General features: G+C 41.0%; 1 protein-coding gene across 2 annotated transcripts in view; it reads left to right on the forward strand.

The window, feature by feature from the left end:
• The window catches only part of MTARC1 (mitochondrial amidoxime reducing component 1), a 31,836-nt gene extending 24,387 nt beyond the window's left edge, over positions 1 to 7,449 (forward strand). The window contains exons 7-9 of one of the 2 annotated variants that reach the window (XR_014254229.1): positions 4,880 to 5,002; positions 6,999 to 7,079; positions 7,177 to 7,449. Coding sequence is in view for 1 of the 2 variants with exons in the window: in XM_082427521.1 (XP_082283647.1) it covers positions 4,880 to 4,994 (115 nt within the window). In the remaining variant the exon portion in view is untranslated. The remainder of the gene's footprint in view (positions 1 to 4,879; positions 5,003 to 6,998; positions 7,080 to 7,176) is intronic. The other variant, XM_082427521.1, reaches the window with a different exon arrangement.
• Positions 7,450 to 24,366: the final 16,917 nt, after the last annotated feature.

Below are 24,366 nucleotides of genomic sequence, written 5' to 3' on the forward strand. Positions count from 1 at the left end.
TTTGAGAAGCCACCTATGAGGCTGTCACCAACAGTGACCGCAGGCAGGTGCCCCCAGAACTCTGAGAGTGTGACAAATGCAAGCAATCCGTGGTGGCCGAGAGCAGATATGTTAGAGTCACTCAAAGATGCCAGAGTGGCTCTCAGACCTGTTGATAACATAACACTGCCCTGCCCTAAGTTTTACTGGTCCAGGGTGTTCTGAAAGTTTGCCTGCAAGGATGCTCCTAAAAAAAGAGTTCCATGGACCAATACCTTTGGGAAGTCCTGCACGCCTCACTCCTCCTCCAAAGGCCCAGCAGCCTGTAGAAGGCTCTAGATTGACCTGCAGTGAAGAATTCTATTTGTGTTTAACACTGCCCTCCCTAAAGGTCTATTTCTGGTCATCCTTTGGGAAGCCCTGCATTGATCTCTAGAGGGAGCACCAGCCAGGGGTGAGCGGTCGTGCTTAGCGGGAGAGGTGTGTTCGTGGGAAGCGTGAAGAAGATAGAGGGCTCCTGCCACGTGGAGAAGGCCTCTCTGGTGGTTCCCTGTCCTTTACCTTCATTGAGCATCTTAGACGGCTCTTCCCTGAGTCTCCCTCTTAGACGGTTCTTGCCTGTGTCTCCGTCATGAAGCCCACAGCCCCTGATTGTTCCCCTTCATCCTCTTCTCTAGCCTCTCTACTAGTCCCTGACCTGTATCTTCAACGGTTCGGACTCCATCCAGTCTTTGTGGAGCTTGGTGGGATCTAAGTCAAGTCCAAGTTCAATGTCTCCCTTTGGCATTTGCTGGGAGTACTATAAATAAAGTATTGTTGTCATAATTATTTCTGATTAATATTTTTACACCTAATAAAGTCTCAAAGGGGGGGGGCCGTTTACTTGGTCTAGGGGAGGGGCACCTTCCAGATGACTTGCCAGCAATTAAAGCAGCTTGTTAGTTGGAGGCCCAGGACGGCCGAGGACAGCTGGAGAGCTCTTCTTTGCAAGCAGCTCTGGTTAACATCAACCAGGAAAGCTCTTTGTAAACACATGAATAATTGATCGTCCCGCGCTCACATAGCTACCGAGGATCTGAGCCCGTATGACTCATTTGAGAGCCATCCCTGTCGTCTGGATGCCATAACATTGGAGGAATGATGATCGTTTCTTGGAGATTCTTCTGTGGCCAGAGTTGCCAAGACCAAGGCTGTAATGGTTTGTTATGATGACCTTTGTTATTCCATTAGGCTCAATTGCTTTAAAAAATGATGTGTGCATACTTTCGGAACGTTTTTACCCTTTACGTTGACCTGACATCATAGTTTATATTACAGAATGTATTAATGACAGAGGAGTGTTTTCATGTCCCAAGGACAAATTTTAACAACCATAATCTGCCCTTAGTCATCATAAATATAAATGTATTGGTCAAACAGATCTCGTTAATGTGGCCAAGATAAATGCAAGCCTATATTTTAAGGCAGCTGAAGTCCTAGAGAATATATTTGGAGCTTTTTGTGGGGCTAAGAGATCTTGTATAGTGCTATCAGAAGGCTGAGAAAATTAACATGTTTCCCCCTCTAGTTTGGCGTTGGACAGATATTAACGTCTTGGGGATGTCAAGTAAGATTGCTCACATAGTTTCTGGACACCATTAATGCCTGGTGGGGTGAATCTTAGTTCTTAAAGCTGTACTCTCATTATGCTCCCAGGCCTTTTGAAAAGAAAGAAAATACAGATTTCAAGTCTCAACCATGTGTTGCTCAACTGTATTTCCCTGTATCACACTGTGTCTTAAAGTTTTAATTATATTAATCCTCCTGCCCTAACATCTTGTTTCCTGTGGGAGGAGGCCCTTTTCCACAGATGTGTGTCTGATGTTTTGCATATTCCAGTTGGCAATCCATATGTTGGCAGATAATGTTCTGGGCGTGAGCTGTAGGACGGGTCAAATACTTTTCCTCTTCGTTACACTACGTTCAGAAGTGTGGGCCTTTATTGGCAGTATCCACATTTCAAACTTCTCAGGCAGGGAATAAATGCTTGTTTTAAGAAACCCTTTTTAATCATGTTTTTATTTTGAACCATGAAAATGTGTTTCAGGCAGTAATGTCTCACATGCTACTCTCTGAGCGTGCAGACTGTTTATAGGGGTGAGTTCATCTCCCCCAGATTCGGTAAACATGGTGCCATCATTAAACTCCATGTGGATTACAGTCACCTAGCAATGATTGATGAGCACTTCAGATAAAACCATTTACCCTTCTTCCCTTAGAGGAATCTTCTGAGAAGGATCTTCCCTTCTCAATCTGCTATAGCCTTTGGCAAAAGCACATATTGGGCTTTGGAAATGTGATTTTTTTTGCCTGAAACTTTTCTACAAGGGATTGGATTATTTTCTAAATTTATTGGTGTGAGGACAGTGCCATGATAATCTCCTGTGTGGTCTAAACTTTTTGGTCTTTTTAAAAAGTGAGGCACTTACCCCCATGTTCGTAGCAGCACTATTCCCAACAGCCAAAAGTACAACCGAAGTGTCCATCGACAGACAAATGGGTAAACAAATGTGCTATATCTGTACAATGGAATGTTATTTAGCCTTAAAAAGGAAAAAAATTCTGACACATGCTACAGCATGGATGAACCTTAAGGACATTATGCTAAGTGAAATCAGCTAGTCACAAAAGGACAAATACCGTATGATTGTACGCATACGAGGTATCTAGTGTAGTCAAATTCATAGAAACAGAAAGAAGAATTGTGGTTGCCAAGGGCTGGGGGAGAGGGGATGGGAGTTATTGTTTAATGGGTGCAGGGTTTCAGTTTTGCAAGATGAAAAGAGTTCTGGGGATGGATGGTAGTGATGGTTGCACAACAATGTGAAAATACTTAATACTACTGAACTGTACACTTAAAAATGGTTAAGAGGGTAAATTTTAAGTTATGCGTATTTTACCACAATTTAAAAATAATAATAAAAAAGAAAAAAAAGTGAGGCACATGAAAGGCTTGGAGCTGAATTAATCCAAACTCTAAGACCCCTTCCTGGAAAGCCAGCCCAGGCTATAGCTGCTGACAGCGCCTCAACCCCACTCAGGACATCAAGAACTCTTCTTGCTGAGGCTAAAGAGAAAAAGAAATGGAAATGGAATGTCTTTGAACTTGATCTTGATTGAGAGTGAGATAATTTAACTTCAGGCTTTCATTTCTTCTTTTTACTTCTTTGGATCTTGTAAGGGGATTAAATTTTGGACCTGGGACTCCCTGGTAATTTGACACTGAGAAGGTTAAGTTCAAGTGTAGAACATCGTATTGTTGGCATTTCATTTTTGGGGTACTTTTATGATATCATCAATTATGGTATCATGATTTTACTGCCTAACCTCTGATAGGCTATGTTGGTCAATGTAGCTTGAAATAATTTGAGATGGAAAATTGAAGAGAAACTACCTTTTTCTTCTTGACTATAGAAAGGCTTTGAAAAACATAAAGTATTTCACTGACCCAACTCAGAAACTTATAGGAGAAAAATCCACACTGCCTGCCCAGGAAGATCTATAGTGGAGCAGTGGCTGGTTTGGGGGTGGAGGTTGATTCCCTCTCTGAAGATGTGGTACCCCTTCTGGTTGACCATAGGCATAATGATTGAGCACAATGGGTTCAAAGTACAAAAAGTTGAGTAATTTGGGGGCAGAGATTGTAACTTCCCTCAGGCTGCTTGAGTATTGTAATTGCACTTATCCCCAATGCATCCAACGAAGGGGCATTAGTTAGTCTTGGCCCCTTCCCACTTCCTCTCATTCTCCTTCTCAGGAGAGAAATGATTGGTAAACTTGGGGGTTGCAGTTGAGTTCTGCTTCTCCACCCTCTTCCTTCCTGGGATCTGCCTGCCTTCAAGCTGCTGGAACTCAAGTCTCCTTGGTTCAAGTGGTGAGCTTGGCAGAAAAACCCTGCCCGAGTCAGGAGAGACCCGTAACTGTCCAGTGCTGTCTGAGGCTTGGTGGATAAATTTTAAACTGAGAGAAAAAAAAAAAGAAATTCCATTGCCTCTATATTCCTAAACCACACCCTCCAGCCTAGCCTTTATCAGTAATAAAACAGATAATTTGACCTAAAAAAAAAAAAATAGGACTTTTCATCTGAAACTATGTCCACACTCTTAATTGTGCTGTGCCTTTGTCAGGTGCCATGAAGTCTGCAGAGAGAGTTCATCCACTGCACGCTATTTAATCCTCCTGACAATCCAGTGAGGTGGATGGATGGGAAAGCCTTTTGTAAGCTGTTTCAGTATTGCCCTTAGCTGTTTCACACTTGCCCTTAGTTGCATAACTCAATGTCAGGGAGGTTTGAAAAGGTTAAGTAACTTGCCCACGTTATAGGTGATGGGCTAGAACAGAACTCAAGGCTTTTGATTTCTGGCAACGTGCTGCTAAAAATCTGTTAGCAAGAATTCATTCAAAGAGCGGTAGTATCTTCCACTGGAACCTGGTTTAATCCTACAGTCTCGTTTTGATGTATTTGCTTATGACTTAATGAAGGGAACTTTAAGACCGGTGTGTGTAGGCTGCAGTGTGCGTGTGAATCACCTAAGAATTTTGCTCAGAGTGACTATTCCTGTATCTGACCCCCTGATATCCCAAAGTGGCAGATCTGTGGTGGGACCTAGGAATCCTCAGTTTTGTAAGGGCCCCAGACTCTTCTAAACTCTTAACTGATTCCCTGCAGGCTAAGTTCTCACTGACACCTTCTCACCCTACCTTAACGTTGGCATTCTCTTTAATGGTGTGTAAAGAAATACTGGAGGGACAAATCCTGGCTCTCTTTGAGAAATGGAACTCACTAGAATGCATTGCGGTTTAACATGACGCACCCACGTTGGGCGACGTGCTCACGCTAATCCAAACACGCATCCCCCAGCCCTCAGAGGACCGCAGAGCATCCACATCTGGATGCAACGGAGGACCACCTGTGCCCTGAAAGAGAGCCGAGCCCTGAAGACACAACCTGGACGGACCTTCACACAGCTGGTTAACTCTCCAGGTCAGTAACTAATCCTGAATTAATTAGGCAGGAACCGGCAAGGCTTGGGGCAGAACAATTGTGTACAGACGTGTGACAAATGCCTGTGTGGGAATGTATGCGTGGGGGAATAATAAGAAAGTATGCTTTGTCAGAATATTTGTTTCTTTTAAAAATCAATTTGTGCCTTTTAATGAATCAACGAGCAAGAAGGAAGCCCAAAATACAGCACTAACAGTGCAAAGAACATGGGAGTCAATGGCATGGTTTTTTTGTTTGTTTGTTTGCTTTGTGTTAATTTTGTTTTCATGTGCGAGACAAGGTAAGGATTAGGAATGCTGGTGAGTGATTGCCACATTCTCTAAAAGCTCTGGGAGATTCTGTCAACTGGTTTTCCTCTCTTTCTACCTCCCAGCCAATATTCAGAGGCAACTCTTTTCATGTGAACTGGAAAAGATGAATTTCAAGCTTCATTGAGAGCTTGAAAACCTTAAATCCTTCTTGAAAATAACCTGCCTCTCAGGAATCTTTGGTCCCCAAAATTAGAAACCTTCTTTCTTGGGCTGTGGAATGGCTGCATTATTAACTATGATTATAGAGTCTCTGAATGGAAGGATGTAATAAATCTGAAAGTATTTGTTCTGCTTTGTGACTAAGCAAAACTGTATAATATTAAATCAGATGTTGCTATAAACATATGAAATGGCACATTTTTTTTTTTTTTTCCAGCTTGGGGCATTGTGGCATGAAGCTGCTGGGAATCTAAAAAGAAATGTTTTTACATTCTTGGATACTGAGTCTGGTTTCTGCTAGGTTTTCTTCTTTCTGAGCATGAGTGCTAAATAAAAGTGTTTCCGTTTAGAGCTCTGTGTTTTCCCAGAGAGTCAGCAAGGCTGAGTAGAGGTGTTCTTACTCTTTTCGGACTGTTCTATGGGGTGGAACGGAAGACCTGGGCTCTGTGTGTGTGTATGTGTATATGTGTCTGTATGTCTGTGTGTGTCTGTTAGGTGGAAGGGATGAACGACATCCTAGTACCCTGGCATGTTTGGGTTGGAAGGAATCTTAGACACAAGCTAGTTCACAAACCTCCTCAAGACTCTGGGGAAAGCTGCATTGTTGACTCTGGTAAATGGTCGTACTGGCCTTCAGTTTCCACTTCAAAGTGGTGGTAATACCGCTGTATGGGGCACAAAACGATGAGAAAAAACGACAAAGAAGTCATGACGTACGGAGTGTCAAAAAGTGATTATAGTTTTGCTTGTGCTGGTGCTTAGGGGTAATTTTTCTTTCCACAGTTTCCAAGTATATTATTTTTCATAATGAAGAAAATAAATTTGTATTAAAAACAAAACTGTAGCCTCAAAACGTTTTAGTATTTAATAACCACCCTTAAAAAGATGACTTGGCATATTGATAGCATTCTACAAACTGTTTAGAGCCACACCACCTAACACAGTAACCATTAGCCACGTGGGGCTTCTGAAATGTGGCTGATCCAACGGAGATGTATGGTATGTGAGAGATACACACCTGATTTCAAAGACTTAGTGCAAATGAAAGAGTGCAAGATAGCTCAGCAATCATTTTTATAATGATGATGTGCTGAAATGATAACAGTTTGGAAATATTGGATTAAAGAAGTTATTTTTAAAAATATATTTTATTGAAGTATAGTTGTTTTATAATGTGTTAATTTCTGCTGTACAGCAAAGTGATTCAGTTATACACATATATGTGTCTATATTCTTTTTCATATTCTTTCCCATTATGGTTTATTACAGCATTTGAATCTAGTTCCCTGTGCTATACATTAGGACCTTGTTGTTTATCCATTCTGTGTATAATAGTTTGTATCTGCTAATCCCAAACTCCCACTCCATCCCTCCCCCACCCCCCAACCCCCTTGGCAACCACAGGTCTGTTCTGTAGATAAGTTTCTTTATGCCATATTTTAGATTCCACATATAAGTGATATCATATGGTATTTGTCTTTCTCTTTCTGACTTACTGTGCTTAGTATGACAATCTCTGGGTCCGTCCACGTTGCTGCAAACGGGAGCAACCTAAATGTCCATTGACAGATGAATGGATACAGAAGGTGTGGTACAGATATACAATGGAATACTACTCAGCCATAACAATGGATTAGATAAATTACTAAAATTACTTTCACCTGTTTCTTTTTACCGTTTTAGCATGGCTACCAGAAAATTTAAAATTCCATATGTGGGTCTTGTATGAAAGAGAGAAGATATGCGTTCCTTTTGACAAGATTGGAGGAGGCCTGGACAACACACACATAGTTAAGGCATTGCCACCTACTTGATGGCATCTGAACATGGTTCTGAGGAAGGAGAGCGACTGCTTGATGAGTGTGAGGTGTCCTTTTGGGGTGATAACAAGGTTCTGGATCCATAGAGTGGTGAAGGTTGCACAGTATTGTGAATGTACTAAATGTCACTAATGGTAACTTTTGTCATGTATATTTTACCGCACATACACACACACACACACACAAATTACAAATGTGGCTTATGTTATACTTCTGTTTTCAGTGGGTGTTTAAAGAGGTAGGGGGGTATGGCTTTGCTTAAAATAGCATCTCCAGAAATAGAGAAAAAAGGGAAAAGAGGCAAGGATGGGCTGAAGACGGCTGGGAGCGGTTGGAACTCTTTTCTCTCTCCCTTTGGTGAAAATGTTAGCATGTGTTTCAGTTTCCTGCCATCTTTGCGGTCCCCCTCCCCCTCCCCCCACCCCCCCGGAGGCCTCAGCTTCATGTGGTCCCTATCTCTTCACAACGCCTTCATCTTATTTATCTCATTCCACTTTTCCTCCACACTTGGCATGCTGCCCACTGCAGGGTTTCTCACTTAGATAACTCCTTCCCTAAAATTCCTCACAGTTATGTGGTGTCAGGGAATTAGGGATCCTGACAGTTGAAAATAAAATAGAACACCCAGAGCAGGCTCGACAAGCCTCCTGCCTCCCAGATATTGTTGATGGAGAAAAATTAAAAGTCTTGTCTGTGCATCTCTGGAATCCAGCTTCTTAAGTGTAAAACCCATGAGGCAAAACTGATGTGTGGTGTCGGAAGCCGGGATGCTGGTTGCTGGGGGCTGGGGGTGAGAGGCGGTAGGCAGCGGCCGGGTCGGGGTATAGGAAGGGGCTTCTGGAGGTGGGAAACCTTCTGATCTGGGTGCTGATGACCTCAGTACGTCCACGTTGCGAAACTTGATTGGGCTGCCGACTGGCGCACTTTTCCGAATGTGCATTACCCATCCATACAAAGTTAAACAAAAACCATATCACCCTGTGAGGCGGATACTTCTTTGAGTGTTGAGTGAACGGCCCTGGAATGAGTAAACGCAGTGGGGTGGGTGCGTGTTTCACGAGGATGTCTGCCGGGGATGCCGCATCCCCTTCCTGTGGGATCTGGATCGACAAGGCCTGTGATATGATGGGGGCCCAGACGGGGAGGCGTCCGGAGGTCCCGCCCCACGACCCTCGGCCTGGAGGTCTGTGGGTGAGTGGGCCACCTCGGCTAACTCACCTGTGTACCTTATCTCTCGTCTCTGCGTTTGAGGAGACCAGGGAGGGGCGGGTGTGAGGGTGAGTGATCTTACCGAGAGGCTGGCTCAGCTGTTGGCGTAGGTGAGCCGTATAAGGATGGTCACATTCTTGGGGGGGGGGATTGGAATTCTTCCGCGGCTGTAAATAGACCCCCATGAGGGGAGGAGGGACAGCGCCGGAGCCAGCAGGCCCTGTGGCTATCACCTACGGAAATCCTGTGTGTGGGTAAATACAGCCTCAGCAAAGCCTGGAGAAGAGATTGCAGGGGGAGCCGAGGGGGGCTGAGCAGGCTGATGTGGGAGGTTATTAACCAGATAGTGGCGGGAAACCAGAGGCCAGGGGGATTGGGGCCGGAGGAGCACCAGCGGAAACGAGGGAGGAAAAATAAACAACGGAGAGAAGCAAGCTCATTTGCTTCCTCCACCCTTTATTTTGTGCCGGGACTGAGGTCTCCTCTTCTGGGGACCACAGGCTGGAGGCTGATTTTGAAAACCAGGCCTGGCTCCTGCCTTCTTGCTCTGTACCCACCGGCCCCTACTCCCCGCCCCGGCAGTGACCTTCCACCCAGAGCCAGCCCGGGGCTGTGTTCCCACACGCTGCCCCCTGCCCCCTCCTCTGCAAGTGCAACGTGCCCAGGGCCACACGCCCAGCTGCATGCCCCCGTACCCCACACACCAAGGGCACCAAATGCTGGGTCCCTGTCGGCGAGCTTCCTAACAATGTTGTTGGCCCACGGAGAGGTTTTCCTTTCCTTGATCACAACCGGAGACGATCAGGTTTGATCCCACGCTCAAGGGCTAACGTCCAGGTCCCCCGGCCTGCTGGAAGGCAACATTTCAGTTTCCAACATCAACTGGATCCCTTGGAAAAACCTCAGCTTTATAGGACAGGCAAGAGGGAACTGCAGGTGGCCGGGACAACGGCCCTTCCAGGCCCCAGCTCTGGCTTGAGCTGGCTGGGTGACCGGGGGCAGGCTTCCTAAACTTTGTGGGCGTTCGTTGAAACAGCCATAAAATAGGTATGAGGACATTAATACCACATACGTCATACGATGTTGATAATGCCTCATGTGTGTGCGAGGATCTGATAGCAGGTGTGTAAAGACCACTTTGCAAACTGCAGAGTTGCCTCCCTGGGGGGTTGTTAGCCAGCGTGCTCTGGGGCTGAGTGGACAGAAAGTTGTTACCGAGAACTCGCAGCACTTCAGTTTGCAAATGGTTTACTTTTACATTAGAGAATCGTTAAGGAGAATCGATACCCTGGTGAAATCAGCTAACCCCCAACACTTGCCCAGAGCTTGGGCTGTCGAGTTACTTAAGAGAGAAGCAGCTCAACAGAGAACCAAGTCCTTGGGATGGCATTTCGGGGTCACATCTGAAATCACTCGGTTCTCAGTTCACTCGTGGGTGGGGCCTTTCTCTCCTGCTCAGACACATGTCCGCACCGGGGAGGGGGTTCCCTCACTGGGCTCACTCCTTGCATGGCAGTCAGTGCCTTTAGAAGTCATTTCTGCATTGCTTGTTTAGACCCAGTCCAACAAACTCCCTGTCTGCTAGGCCTGCCTCTTTAAGCAGTTTGAAGATGTGATGTGCCAGGGTAGTATCGGGAGGGAGGGGAGGCCAGGAACAGCTGTACTGAAAGCCTCTCTCCTGCTTAGCTGCCCTCTGGACGGTCTCCATAAAGATTATGAGGGATTAGAGACAGGGAAGATGTCCTAAAGCCTTTCACTAAATACTGATTGAGTGTCTACTATGGGCTCTACAGTGTTAGTCATGAGCAAAACAGACACAGACACTGTAGTCATTAGTGGAGCTTACCCTGCTGCAGGAAAGCCTGGCAGAAAGCAACTAATGACACAAATAATTAATTGCAAGTGTGATGAATATTACAATGGGGAAGTTCAGGGTCCCAAGAGAACATTTCAGCTGAGCCCTGAAGGATAACTGCCTCAGCCCATTGAAGGGTGTTGGGATGGTTAGGGTCGGATGTGGGGAAAAGCTTTCCCAGCAAAGGGGACCTACGTATGCACATATTCCTACCTGGGAAGGGACACGATGCCATATGTGCCACATATAGTCTACCTCCTCCTCCTCCTCCCGCCAACCGCAAACCCAATCCTACTCATTCTCCTAACACCTTTTTCCTCTGGAGTTCTGCAAATATAGTTTCTTTTTTGTATGTCTTGACAGCTTATTTATTTACTTTTAATTTATTTATTTTTAGTGAGGTATAGTTGTTTGACAATGTTGTGTTAGTTTCTACTGTATAGCGAAGTGAATCTTCACCAGACCCAGAGAGGCTACGCTTAATTATGAAATTATCCCAATTTGTACCTTTTCTTAGTATGCTAGTAAAACTTGCCTATTCCTTTTTGCCGCCCCTTCCCTATCTCTCGCATGACTGCCCAAACGAGAAATCCTAAGAAAACACACACTCGCAGTTTGTTACAGTTATTATGACTCAGACAGCTCTGAAGACTAGAATTTAATGGCGGTTTTCTTAACAGTCCCTGGGGACTCGAAGGACCTTTTTTTCCCACCAGCCATTGAAGTCGGATTATAAAAACACATTTCTTTCTTGAAAGAAAAGAAGACACTCTTTGAATTCAAAGTTCTGATTACCCTAAAAGCAGAGCACTGGTTCATATTTTTGTATCTCCTCACACCTGCCTTTTCTCCCTCCTTCTCTTTTTCTTTATTTCTCCGGTGAAGGAATAAGTAAAATAGAGCAGGAGTTGGCCTTGCTCCCGACCTTGCTGTATGACTTTGGCCAAGGCACTTCCCCTCTCTCGGCCTCAGTTTCTTCCAGTGCAAAATGCAGTGGTGAATCACAGGACTCAGGTTTCCTTGGAACTCTAGCAATCCCTACTTCTCCTGAAAGAACCTCAGCAAATGGGCACTACATTCAGCAGCTTCAAGCCCCGTATGGAAACCCAGGGATGATTGAAAATCTCCTTTCTCTATATTTAAAATAGATAACCAACAAGGACCTACTGTAGAGCACAGGGAACTCTGTTCAACATTCTGTAATAACCTAAGTGGGAAAAGAATTTGAAAAAGAATAGGTACATGTATATGTAAAACTGAATCACTTTGCTGTACACCTGAAACTAATACAACATTGCTAAGCAACTATACTCCAATGTAAAATAAAAATTAAAAAAAATACCAAAAACCCTATCACTTGTTAAGTTTGGAGTATAGTATTAAAGAAGGACAGCCATAATTATCTGAAAAGGCTATTAAAATACTCCTCCCTTTTCTGATTCCATCTCTGTGTGAGTCTATTTTCTTCATATACTTCAGTCAAAACAATGTATCACTATAGACTGAATACAGAAACAAACACCAGCTGTCTTCTATTAAGCTAAACATAAAGATATTCGCAGAAATGTAAAATAATGCCACTCTTATCACTAAAGTTTTTGTTTTAGGAAATATAATCATTTTGTAAAAATATGTTTTTCATGTTAACATATAATGGGCTTATTAACATATAATGGGCTTATTATTGCTTTTTAAATGACTTAATAAATGTATTTTTACATTTTTTTATTTTTATTTTTTTTATAGGAGAAATATGCAGTTTATTCAGTTCACAAAGGAATTCTATTTTACATTGTCTTTTCTTTTTTAAAAAGTTTTTATTGGAGTATAATTGCTTTACAATGTTGTGTTAGTTTCTACTGTATAGCAAAGTGAATCATCTGTAAGTATACATATATCCCCTCTTTTTTGGATTTCCTTCCCGTTCAGGTCACCACAGAGCACTGAGTAGAGTTCCCTGTGCTATACAGTAGGTTTTAACTAGTTATCTATTTATACATAGTATCAATAGTGTATATATGTCTGGGATTGACATATATACACTATTGATGCTATGTATAAGATAAGTAAATAAATGTATTTTTTAATTTCTCAAAAAAAAAAAAAAAAAGAAAATCTCCTTTCTCAGGAGGGAAACTAGAGGCATGGCCACCTCGTCCTCAGCCATCACCTAGCCAGAGCTCCCACCTTTAGTATTTAGGATCTCCTCCCCCCAGGTCGGCCTCCCTCTCTCCAGCTTCACATGCTGCACTTCCGAGGGCCCCTAGAACTCCAGAAATCCTTCCCTGGTTCCCTCAGTTATACCTGCTATTCCCCACACCGTTCTCCACTCCTGTGAATGTCAAGACCCAGAATCAAATGCTTCCAGGAGCCAAGTCGGCAACACATGTGAGAGCAGATGTCTGGGTGAGGTGCACAGGCTCACACAGTATGACAGGTGGGGACACGGCCACCTCAGGGCTTGTGCTCAATAGGAAAATATAGGTCCCACCCAGCGCCAACCAGTCAGTATTCTGGAATAAGTGTGCAGTGTTGCCAGATATTCTGCTGATCTTTGAAGAGAAGTCCAACATCAGTATTTTAAAGTCCAATGTAGTACAAAGTTTTTAAAAATCACGATATGGACCAAAGACAAAAGTCTGGGTCAGATTGAACCTGTGGCTGCTGATTTGCTACCTGTGTGTGTAGGCAAAGTATTGGATCCTTTATACATTCTACATGGTATTTACAAAACCTGAAATACTTATCTATGCATTCATTCATTTGATAATTATGTCACCTCTCGTGAGCTGGTACTACACAGGGAGCTAGGGAAAACAGGTAACTGAGATGCAGCATATTCGTAAATAAGGAATGCCAGCATGACGTGATCCGTGCCCAGCTGGGTCTACCTCTCCTCTCCTCCCACAGCCTATCTGTGGATCCTGTGCTTACCTCCATCACGGCACTGAACAACACACTGGCTGGAAATTCATGGTTTGCTGGGCTGTGTCTTTCTAGCTTCCTGACGTCCTACCTACCTGCTACCTGAACCATATACTTCAGTTCTGTACCCCCAGCATCTAACAGAACCTGACACATCGTAGCAACTCCAGAAAAGCATAATGACTGACAAGTGAGTAAGCAGCCCACTAATTGTGTGTCATTCAGGGTAGTGAAAGCAAAGGAGGGTCTCCCTGTACCCAGCTTCTATCTTCCCCCTCAACCCCAGCTTTGGAAACCCTTTTGCCAAAAAAAGCGCAAATGCTAATTGTTCCAAATTAGGTTAATTTACTTCTACCCTTTACCCACCCTCCCCATGCCAAGAAAAAAATAATGTAAAGAAGCAAAAACCATAGAAATCAATAAGAACAAAAGTATTATCTCTGAGAGTCAAGGTCATCATTCATTCAAAAAATGTCAAGGTGAGTAACATAACTCCATTGAACAGAGGAGACCCTTAGATGTTAGATTTTAAAAATCATTATTAATGTGAACTCTCAGTGTCATGGGAAAGCCATTGATATAGGAGTCAGATCACATGGTTTCTTGTCTACCTCTGCAAATGTGAGATCTGGAACAAACTACTGACCGCATCTGGGACTCAGTTTCCCTCCCCTGTAAAATGAGAGGTGATCAGAGGATTTCTAGTGTGACTTCTGGCTTTCACGGTCTCTTCTGAGACCACCTAGCTTGGCAGGAAGAAAAACATAAAGAAATCTGTGAGCCAGACTACGCCTTCCTCCCTCTCCAAGAGTGGCCAGCGACCTGCTCTCCAGAGGACAGAGGAATGAATAATGGTGCAGTGGAATTCTCACCTCCTTCCCTCTTCCTTGAGAACTAAGGGACTGGCTCAAACATATTGAGATGCAACATAAAACACAAACGGACCACACCAGAGCCCTTCTCAAGGTTTTAGCACACTTGGATGCTTGGCATATTTATCTGGATTTTGGTATTTGTGGGCTGAATCTCTGTACCTTTCCACTGACCCTGCAGCATTCTCTAACTGGGGCTTTGGAGATGTCTATCAGGAAAAAGAGCACGGGTGAGCAAGGGGTGTTTGGATGAAGAGCTGGGAAATGCTTCCTCAAGGAAGGGGAAATCTGGCACCGTCAAGAACGTTTAGTCTATAAAATCATTTTCCTCTGGGATTAAAAGCTTGCTTGATGGACTATATTTATCACGCAGTGAATCTCATTGTCTTATTCAGAATTTCCACTTCCTATAGTTGATTTATTTTGGCCCATGACTGTCATATTTCTTATAAGGCTAGTATATTGAATTTTAACCATTAGCACTCATTTATTAAAAACAAAATACAAATAAAATTGCAACCAATCAAACAAAACTTGGTAAATAGCAAGCCCATGTTTTCCTCTTAAATTTCTTTAAGATCAGAGAAGTGTTTTAAAAGTTGCTAATGAGGCTTTCACACTTTTTAAAGAAATGTCTTGGAGCAATCCCACAATTTGGAGTTTCCTAAATAAGGTAACAATTAAATACTTTGGAAGCTTCCTATTCCACAAAAGATGGTAAACTAGCAAAGGGTGTCAGCTTCCATTCAGAGCCCAAATTGGAGAAGTGAGAGGAAGTTGATGGATGCCAGAACCTAAGAGAAAAACTGTAGGGACAGACAGGGTGTGATGATTAATTTTGTGTCAACTTGATGGGCCATGCAGTACCCAGAAATTTCACCAAATATTATCCTGACTGTATCTGTGAGGATGTCTCTGGATTAGATTAATGTTTGAATTGGTAGACTGAGTAGCAGATTACCCTCCCCAATGTGGATGAACCTCATCCAGTCAAAGACCTGAATAGAACAAAAAGGGTAAGAGGGAATTCCTTCTGCCTGACTGCTGAGCTGGGACATCAGCCTTTTCCAGACTGGAACTGAAACACTAGCTCTTTTTGGGTCTTGAGCCTGCCAGCTTTTGGACTGGAACTTAGACCATTGGCTCTCCAGGTCCTCAGGCCTTCAGACTTGGACTAGAGCTGCACATCAGCTCTCCTAGGTCTTTATCTTGCCAACTGCAGATTTTGGGACTTGTTAACCTCCTAATTTCAAGAGTCATTTCCTTATAATATCTATTTATCTATCTATCTTCTATTAGTTTTGTTTCTCTGAGAACCTTAAGGCACTGGGGTTGTGCCTGGAACATGCTTTCCAGTTGGGTTCTTTCCCCTCCTTCATATTTACTTGGATAAATCACTGCCTGCTGCACAGACCTTAGGACAGGAAAATAATCATGAATCTCAAAGGCAGCATAGTGAGATCCTAGATCCTGCCTGGGGTTGGCTAGATAGCCCCCTTTCAGTATTTCTTCACAAAGCATCCCTGTTGATACTTTGGGCTTGGTGATTAACACAGAAAAAGAGCTTCTGAAAAGGAGCAGGGAGGTGGAGGTTCTGGGCATTTCCTTGAGGGTCAGGTTTGCACAGATAGTGATTTTGGTGGAATTATAACATCACCCTGAATTGCCTTAAAGTATTCTCCCTCTCCTAACTCACTTGGAAGTCATAAAATCTAGATACAGGCTTTTGGAGTCTCCAGTGGATATGAGTTCAAAAGAAAAATTGACACCTCCAAGGAACACAAACATCAGGAAAGAAAGGCCAGAACTGGCCAACATATGCCAGAGGAAGCAGAATTAATGAACTGGAAGAAGAGGAATGGAAAAAAGCTTGATAAGTATCTTCAAAACCCTAATAGAGGATATTGGAAACATGAAACAGGAATAATAACTTATGAATATGAGTCAAATGTACATACTGAATGTGAAAAATGTAATAGTTGAAATAAAGAACTCAGTGGTTGGATTGAAGGTACTTTTTTCTCTTAATTTCTTTAAAACATATATGGGGGTTTATAATATATTGACATGTATGTATGTAATATGTATTGACAATAGCACAAAGGTTGAGGGGGTGGATGAATGGAACTATGCTGTTGCAATGTTCATATATTTAATGCAATATTACTTCTAAGTGACTAGTTAAAAAGCCCTAAAACAACTACTAAACAAAAACAAAAGCAAAAACATAAAAATGCAAAGAGGTAAAGCTAAAAAGCCAGAAGAAGAATGGAATGCTAAAATATATTCAATTAACTGAAAAGAAGGCATAAAAGAAAGCATAGAGAAATAAAAAATAAACGAAAGAAATAGAAAGCAAACAGCAAATGGTAGACCTGAATCCAACACATCAATAATTAAACTACATGTAAATGGGTAAATTTAATAGGAAGATTTTGTTAGAGTGGGTAAAAAAGCAAGACCAAAACTATCTACTGTCTACAAGAGAGGTACCTTAAATATAAGAACACAGATGGATTGAAAGTAAAAGAGTGGACAATGATATACAAGGCAAACAAAAAGTATAAGAAAGTTTGAATGGCTATATTAATAACAGGCAAAAATAGACTTCAAGGCAAGACATAGTGTCAGAAATAAGAAAGACATTTCATAATAATAAAATGGTGAACCCATCAGGAAAACATGATGACCCTAGATATGTGTTATGTGATAACAGAGCTACAAGATACATTGAATGAAAATTGGTAGAACTAAAGGGAGAAGTAAAAAATCTTACAATCAAAATTGGAGATACTTTTACCTCTCTCTCAGAAATTGATAGAACAACTAGACAAAAAACCATTAAGAATACAAAAGATCTGAAAAATATTATCAACACACTTTGATCTAAATGACATACATAGAACATTACAACAAATATCTGTGGACTACACATTCTCTTCAAATGCATGTGAAACATTTATTAAGATAGATTATATGTGGGACCATATTATATGTTTGAATAAACTTGTGGAGAAATTTTCTATCACACCATAATTAGTCTATAAATTATTATCAATTATATAATATGTTATAATTAAATTTATAATATACATTACAATATATACATAGTTTTAATACATACACTGGGAAAAGACCTAATATAAAACCTAAGTTTCCATTTTATGAAACTAGAAAAAGAAAAGCAAATTAAACCCATAGTAAATGGAAAGAAAGAATAGAGAATAAGAGAAAAAAATCAATGACATAGAAAAAAATAGAAAAAAAAGATTAACAAAACCAAAAATTGGTTCTTTTAAAAGACTGATGAAATGACTTATATGTCCATAAAAAGACTTTCATAAGACTGTTCATAACACGTTTAATTATAATAGACAGTTACTGGAAAAATCAAATGTCTATGAGTAGAAGAATAGATAGATCATTGTATTATCTTCATACAATGTGATACTGCTGAACAATAAAAAGTAAAGAAGTAGTAACACAAGCAGTAGCATGGAGGAATATCTCATATATGCTGAGCAAGAAAAGCCAAACATAAAGGAGTAGATGCTATATCATTCCATTTATATGAGATCAGGAAGGGACGAATAAACAAAAATCTATGGTGAAAAAAAAACCTAAAAAAAATGGTTGCCAGTGGTGGGAAGGTTGTTGTTGATGAGGGAACTTCCTGGGGTGATAGAAATAAATTATATCTTGATAATTGCATGGGTTATATGGGTGTATTCACTACTCGTTGAATTGTACACTTAAGATTTGTACATTTCACTCATGAAAATTTTATATTAAAAAGAATTCTAAATAAATATTAAACTAGTTAGAAAATTGCTCATTGAAGTGGTTTGGGTTAGCAAATTAGTAAATATATTGAAGATAATGGAAACTAGGTTTCCTGTTTTTTTAAATTGAAGTATAGTTGATTTACAATACTATATTAGTTTCAGGTGTACAACCTAGCAATTCAATACTTATATAGAATATACTCCATTTAAAGTTATTACAAAATAATGGATATATCTCCCTGTTCTGTACAATATATCCTAGTTGCTTATTTATTTTATACAAAGTAGTTTGTATCTCTTAATCCCATATCCCTATCTTGTCCCTCCCCACTTCCCTCTCTCCACTGGTAACTACTAGTTTGTTCTTAATATCTGTGAGTCTGTTTCCGTTTTGTTATTTATATTTGTTCTATTTTTTAGATTCTACATATAAGTGATAACATAGAGTATTTGTCTTTCTCTGTCTGACTTATTTCACTAAGCATAATACTCTCTAGGTCCATTTGCATTGTTGCAAATGGCAGGATTTCATTCATTTTTACGGCTTAGTAGTATTCTATTCTATATATATATATATATATATATACATACATATATATATATATATACACATACATATATATATATATACACACATACATATATATATATATATATACACACATACATATATATATATGTCACATCTTCTTTATTAATTTATCTGTTGGTGGACACTTAGGTTGCTTCCATACCTTGGCTATTGTAAATAGTGTTGCTATGAACATTGGGGTGCATGTATCTTTTTGAATTAGTGTTTCTGTGTTTTTCTTATTTATTTCAGACCTCTCTCTTTTTTTCTTGGTGAGCCCAGTGAAAGATTTATCAAATTTGTTTAGCTTTTCCAAAAATCAGCTCTTGATTTCATTGATCTTTTATACTGTTTTTTATCTCTATTGTATTTATTTCCTCTCGGATCTTTATTTCCTTTTTTCTGCTAACTCTGAACTTTGTTTGTTCTTCTTTTTCTAACTCCTTTAGATCGTAGGTTAGATTTTTTATTTGAGATTTTTCTTGTTTCTTGAGGTAGGCCTGTATCCTATAAACTTCCCTCTTAGAACTGTTTTTGGTGTCTTCCATAGATTTTGGAGTGTTGTGTTTCCTTTTTCATTTGTCTTGGGGTATTTTCTGATATCCTCTTTGATTGCTTTATTGACCCATTGGTTTTTTAGTAGCATGTTGTTTGGTCTCCATGTGTTGTGCTTTTCTCATTTTTCTTCCTGTAATTAATTTCTAGTTTCATACTACTGTGGTCAGAAAAAAATGCTTGCTATCATTTCTATCCTCTTAAATTTGTTGAGAATTGTTTTGTGGTCTAGCATGTGATCTATCCTTGAGAATGTTCCATGTGCACTTGAAAAGAATGTGTATTCTGCTGTTTTTGGATGGAATGGCCTGTAAATATCTATTAAATCCAACTGGTCCGTTGTGTCATTTAAGACCACTGTTTCCTTATTGATTTTCTGTCTGGCTTTTTAGGAAATAAAAATCAAAATGTTTAGGGATAAAGGAACCTGATCATATCTCCAACTTACTCTTAAATGATTAAAAAATTTACACTTATAAATAAAGATAAATAGATAATGAGAAAGCAAATGGGACAAAATGTAATCAGTTGGTGAATTTGGGTAGACTAATGGCGGTTCTGTGCACTATTCTTTCAACTTTTCTTTAAGTTTCAAATTATATTAAAATTATAAGTTATCAACAAAATAAATGGGGAAAGGATTGATTGTTAGTAAGAGTAATTAAAATCGTGGGTAGGTAGAGGCAATCATATGTCCATTCCTAAGGGAATGGATAAGTGTAAGATCATATACAAAAATAATGGACTATAATGCAGTAGTCAGAATTAAAAACATATATATACATGTAACAGCATGACTAGATCTTCAAAATATACTATTCCATGGCAAAAGTAAGAAATCTAATGAGATACACATAAATACTAAGTGTAAATTAAACACACATATAAAATAATGCCATGATACTTACAAGTATGCACATAACTAAGAACATAATTTAGATACTCTGGTGTGGGTGCTTATGGTGGAGAGAGAAATGGGATTCAGGCTGGAGGAACAGAGGGAGGAAATAATAAAGTAGAATTAAAATAAGAAGGGAGACTTGCAAGGACTGATGATGATGGTATGACAGGGACAGAGAAATAGGATTAAATATCTGCTACTGGTGTCCAAAACAAAACAGGGAGTTGATGGAAGAAATGCTGGGTCCTTTCAAGATGCCTCTTAGACTTATGTTCTTATTCATTGCTTCATTCATACAACACATACTGACTGTGTATGAAGCACCTTGTTAGATGCTTGGTAAACAGTTTGAATAAGATAGGAACATTTCTTGTCCTCACTTTACAGTTCAGGAAGTGACCTGGAAAAGTGAGTCTTAATCATATACCACTAGAGAAGGCTATGAGTGGTGTCTGAGATGAAGAAAATTTCAGAATAACCATTTTTTTCTGAGTTTGCACTATTCATTCTGTTTCTATGAATGGATCACAAGAAGCTACTTTATCATTTCCCCTCAATTTATACTTCCTTGCCATTTGGAGTATTCCCTCCTAATTCCTGGTGTCCATAACGTATTATCAGTTTTGTTTTGATTAATTTGATCTGTTAAACTAGCCCTGTGCACCATTAAGCGTGATCTGTAGAAATGTGAGGCCTGAGGGTCTAAAATCCACTTGACCTTTACACTCATTTTCCATCCCGTTTATCAGGCCTTTGTTACTATCCTTTACTATAGTCTCTGGTAGACACGTCTGGCCCTTCCTATAAGAATGTGTAGGCTCCTTTCACTCTCCTTACAGTTACAATAATACTCAGTTGTACTGAATTAATATTAATCAAAAATGTGCTAACACTGAGTCTGGAATAATCTAGTTGCAACATCCTGACCCTTGGTTTCTACTGATGCCCTCAGTGAGGTCCAATCAGGGCTACTGTACACAATTTAGAAGAAAAAAGAATTTAAAGTATTTTTACAAACCTTAGCATGAATTACTATGTCGTCATTTTCTCAGTCGTCAGCAGCTCAGGATCCAACTAATGAGAAATATATTTTCCCACAGACGATCTTGGATGCAAAACACATTGTTCAAGCTTTTGAAAAAAAAAAAAACAAATAATAAAAATAAGATATTGTGAGAGCTTTGAAGTGCCTGGGGCACAATGGTAGGTTCCTTTGTTGAACAGCGGATTTTCCTAATGCCACTCAGCTAGATTCTTATCACACATTTCTGAGCAGGAGACAATGAAAATGGCCCAGCATGAATAAAAGAACAGATGAGAAATGTGCTGAGATAAAGGCTGAAAAGGAGGCCTGGCAAGTGCCTGGGTCCTCACTGAAGACAAATAGTGAGGTGGGGAGAGAGGTACACTTTATCTTCAGTGTTCTTTTTATAGCTCTGATCCAGAGTTGTTTTCCCTTGAAAATGAATGGAGTGCTGGGGGAAGCTGCTTGGCCTTGTTCTCTGGCCTTTTCATTGCACCCTGCAGCCATTTTAATGAGTTATTTCTCACAGTCGCCCTACCAGGCAGGTCGTCATCAATATCCCTGCTTTAGAGGCAGAGCTTAAGTGAGGCAAGAGCTGAGGGGTGACCCAGTAATGGGTTTTAACTATGTGAGGGTCATGTGGCTGAGGATGGGGAGCAGCTGTCCTTGGGAATCTCCTGAGTTCAGAGCAGAGGGTGTGAACAGAACTTCAGCAAGGAGGGGCAGATATTAGTTAGAGTGAGAAAGAGTTCCTGGTCTAGGGGAGTAGTGTTCCCTGTCAGATCATGAAGTTTTCTGAGGGAAGGAATCTATCTTCTCCTTCTTGGTTTGCACCACCATAGCATCTACTAGATACATGTGTTCCCAGAAAATTAATGTTCAGATGATTGGTTAATGAGTGGTATGGACAAGTCTTGATGTAGGGATCTTTCAACCAAGGCTAGAGACACATTGATCTTGGCTGACTTGCTCTACCAAGAGGGAAGGACCCAATGATCCTACAAGGTCACTAGTATTGCTTGGGTTCCGTAATTAGCTCTTATCTGATATTGGCTCTGTCCAAGTCAATGGAAAATTCTGTCAAGCCAATATTCTTGATCATCTACTATGTGGAAGGCAATAGGCAAGGCTTTGGGTGGCTTGCAGAAATGAATGTCATGGCCCCTGCCCTCAAAAGGCAAAAGGTAGATTGGGAGGGAAAGAAATGCATACAACTTCTTATAATATGCTTATTTGAGAATATGAGAACTGCTATCTTAGAAGTCCAGTCAAAGCTCATGAGACCACGGAGAAGGAAGTGATGCATTCCAGTTTGGTAATTGGGAGAGGAATGATAATGAAAACACAAACTAACATTACTGTGTACCATGCAGGTGATAAGTGCTTTACTTGGATTATTTTATTTAATCCTTACAATAGCAGTATACAATATGGACTAATGTTATTTTCATTTTACTCATGATAATATGGAAGCAGAGCAAAGCTAAGTAACTTACTAGCAGGCAGCAGAGGCAGAATCAAAGCTGGCTCTCTGACAGAGCTTAAGCTAAGTATTGTAGAAAATGGACATATTAGCACATGCTAGAGTCCAATCTCTGGGCCAGGTGTTTCATATAGATAATTCACTTACTTCTCATGAAAACTCTGGAAATTATATTATTGTCCCCATTTTACAAATTTGAGACTCAAAGAGATTAAATGACTTGAACAGTTACATGGCTAATAAATGTCAAAAGAGGCATTCAAACCCAGGCTAGTGTGGTCTCAAAATATATCATTTTTTCCCACTATCCACAATGCTACCTCAATAAAAAGAAATGGCCAGTGAATGGTCCCTTAAGGCCTCAGGAACTCCAAGAAGGCAGTCATGTCCAACTGAAGGCATTGAGAGATCTCAGGAATGGATCCTGAAAAGCTTTCAGCCCCCTGTAGGTATGTCCACATAGATGACCTGCCACTGGTAGGCCTGCAGCAATAGCAGACTTCAGGTAGAGCGTCCAGCATTTCAAAACTGGTCAAGTTGTCTGTAGGGCTTTTGTATTAGTCATATATTGCTGCATAGCAAATTACTACAAATTTAGTGGCTTAAACAATACCATTCCTATCTCACAGTTTCTGTGTGTCAGGAACTTGGACACAGCTTAGCTGGGTCCTTTGCCCAGGGTCTCACAAGGCTACAATCAAACTGTTAGCCTGCTGCATTCTCATCCGGAGCTCAGGATCCACTTCCAAGGTCATTCAGATTGTTGGGAGAATTCAGTTCCCTGCAGCTGTAGGAATCCTCAACTCCTAGACTCTGCCCTCTCCTCAGGAGTTCACAGCAGAGCTATTTGCTGCTTTGAGGTCAGTAAGAGAGTATGTCCTGAGGAAGAACCCAACCCCCTTATAAGGGCTTTCACTTGAATAAGTCAGATCCACTCAAGATAATCTCCCTTTTGTTTAACCAAAACTAACCAATTTGAGATGTCAATTACAACTGCAAAATCTCTTCATCTTTCCTATATAATGTACCCTAATCACAAGAGCAATATCCCACCCTACTTACAGGTCCTGTCCACACTCAAGGGGAGGGGATTATATAGGACATGTACACCTGAGGAGTGGAATTTGGAGGTCATCTTAGAATTCTGCCTGTCACTTGGGACTCATTCCTGGTGTCCGTGGGTGCGCTGGCCTCCCTCTGGTTAAATCAGGACCCCATTATGTAGGTGGGGTCAGAGCAGAGTCTGTCTATGGGTTGCATGTACTTTGAAATTCTTTGTCTCCATTTCCCCTTGTGCAGGGCCCATCTACCACCCTTCAGTCAGTTTTGGCAATGGGTCAGCATTTCTGATGAAAGATTTCATGGGAAAGGGGGGACATTTATGTCAAAAGTTGATTTGGTGATTAGCTTTGGTGAATATTTTTTTTTTTTAATTTATTTATTTTATTTATTTATGGCTGTGTTGGGTCTTCGTTTCTGTGCGAGGGCTTTCTTTAGTTGCGGCAAGTGGGGTCCACTCTTCATCGCGGTGCGCGGGCCTCTCACTGTCGCGGCCTCTCTTGTTGCGGAGCACAGGCTCCAGACGCGCAGGCTCAGTAGCTGTGGCTCACGGGCTCAGCTGCTCCGTGGCATGTGGGATCTTCCCAGACCAGGGCTCGAACCCGTGTCCCCTGCATTGGCAGGCAGATTCTCAACCACTGCGCCACCAGGGAAGCCCGGTGAATATTTTTTAATTAGCTCTGCTTCCCCTCTGTCCCATTGTTGACAGTCAAGAGGTAGTTGTACATATTATTTATTAAATGAGCTAAAGAGCAAAAGGTCAAGGCTAAGGCCAAATAATTGAAAGGAAGCAACATGTCTGAGGACGTCTAAA

The sequence above is a fragment of the Balaenoptera physalus genome (assembly GCF_965194825.1).
Source record: "Balaenoptera physalus genome assembly, chromosome: 1".
NCBI classification, from domain to species: domain Eukaryota; kingdom Metazoa; phylum Chordata; class Mammalia; order Artiodactyla; family Balaenopteridae; genus Balaenoptera; species Balaenoptera physalus.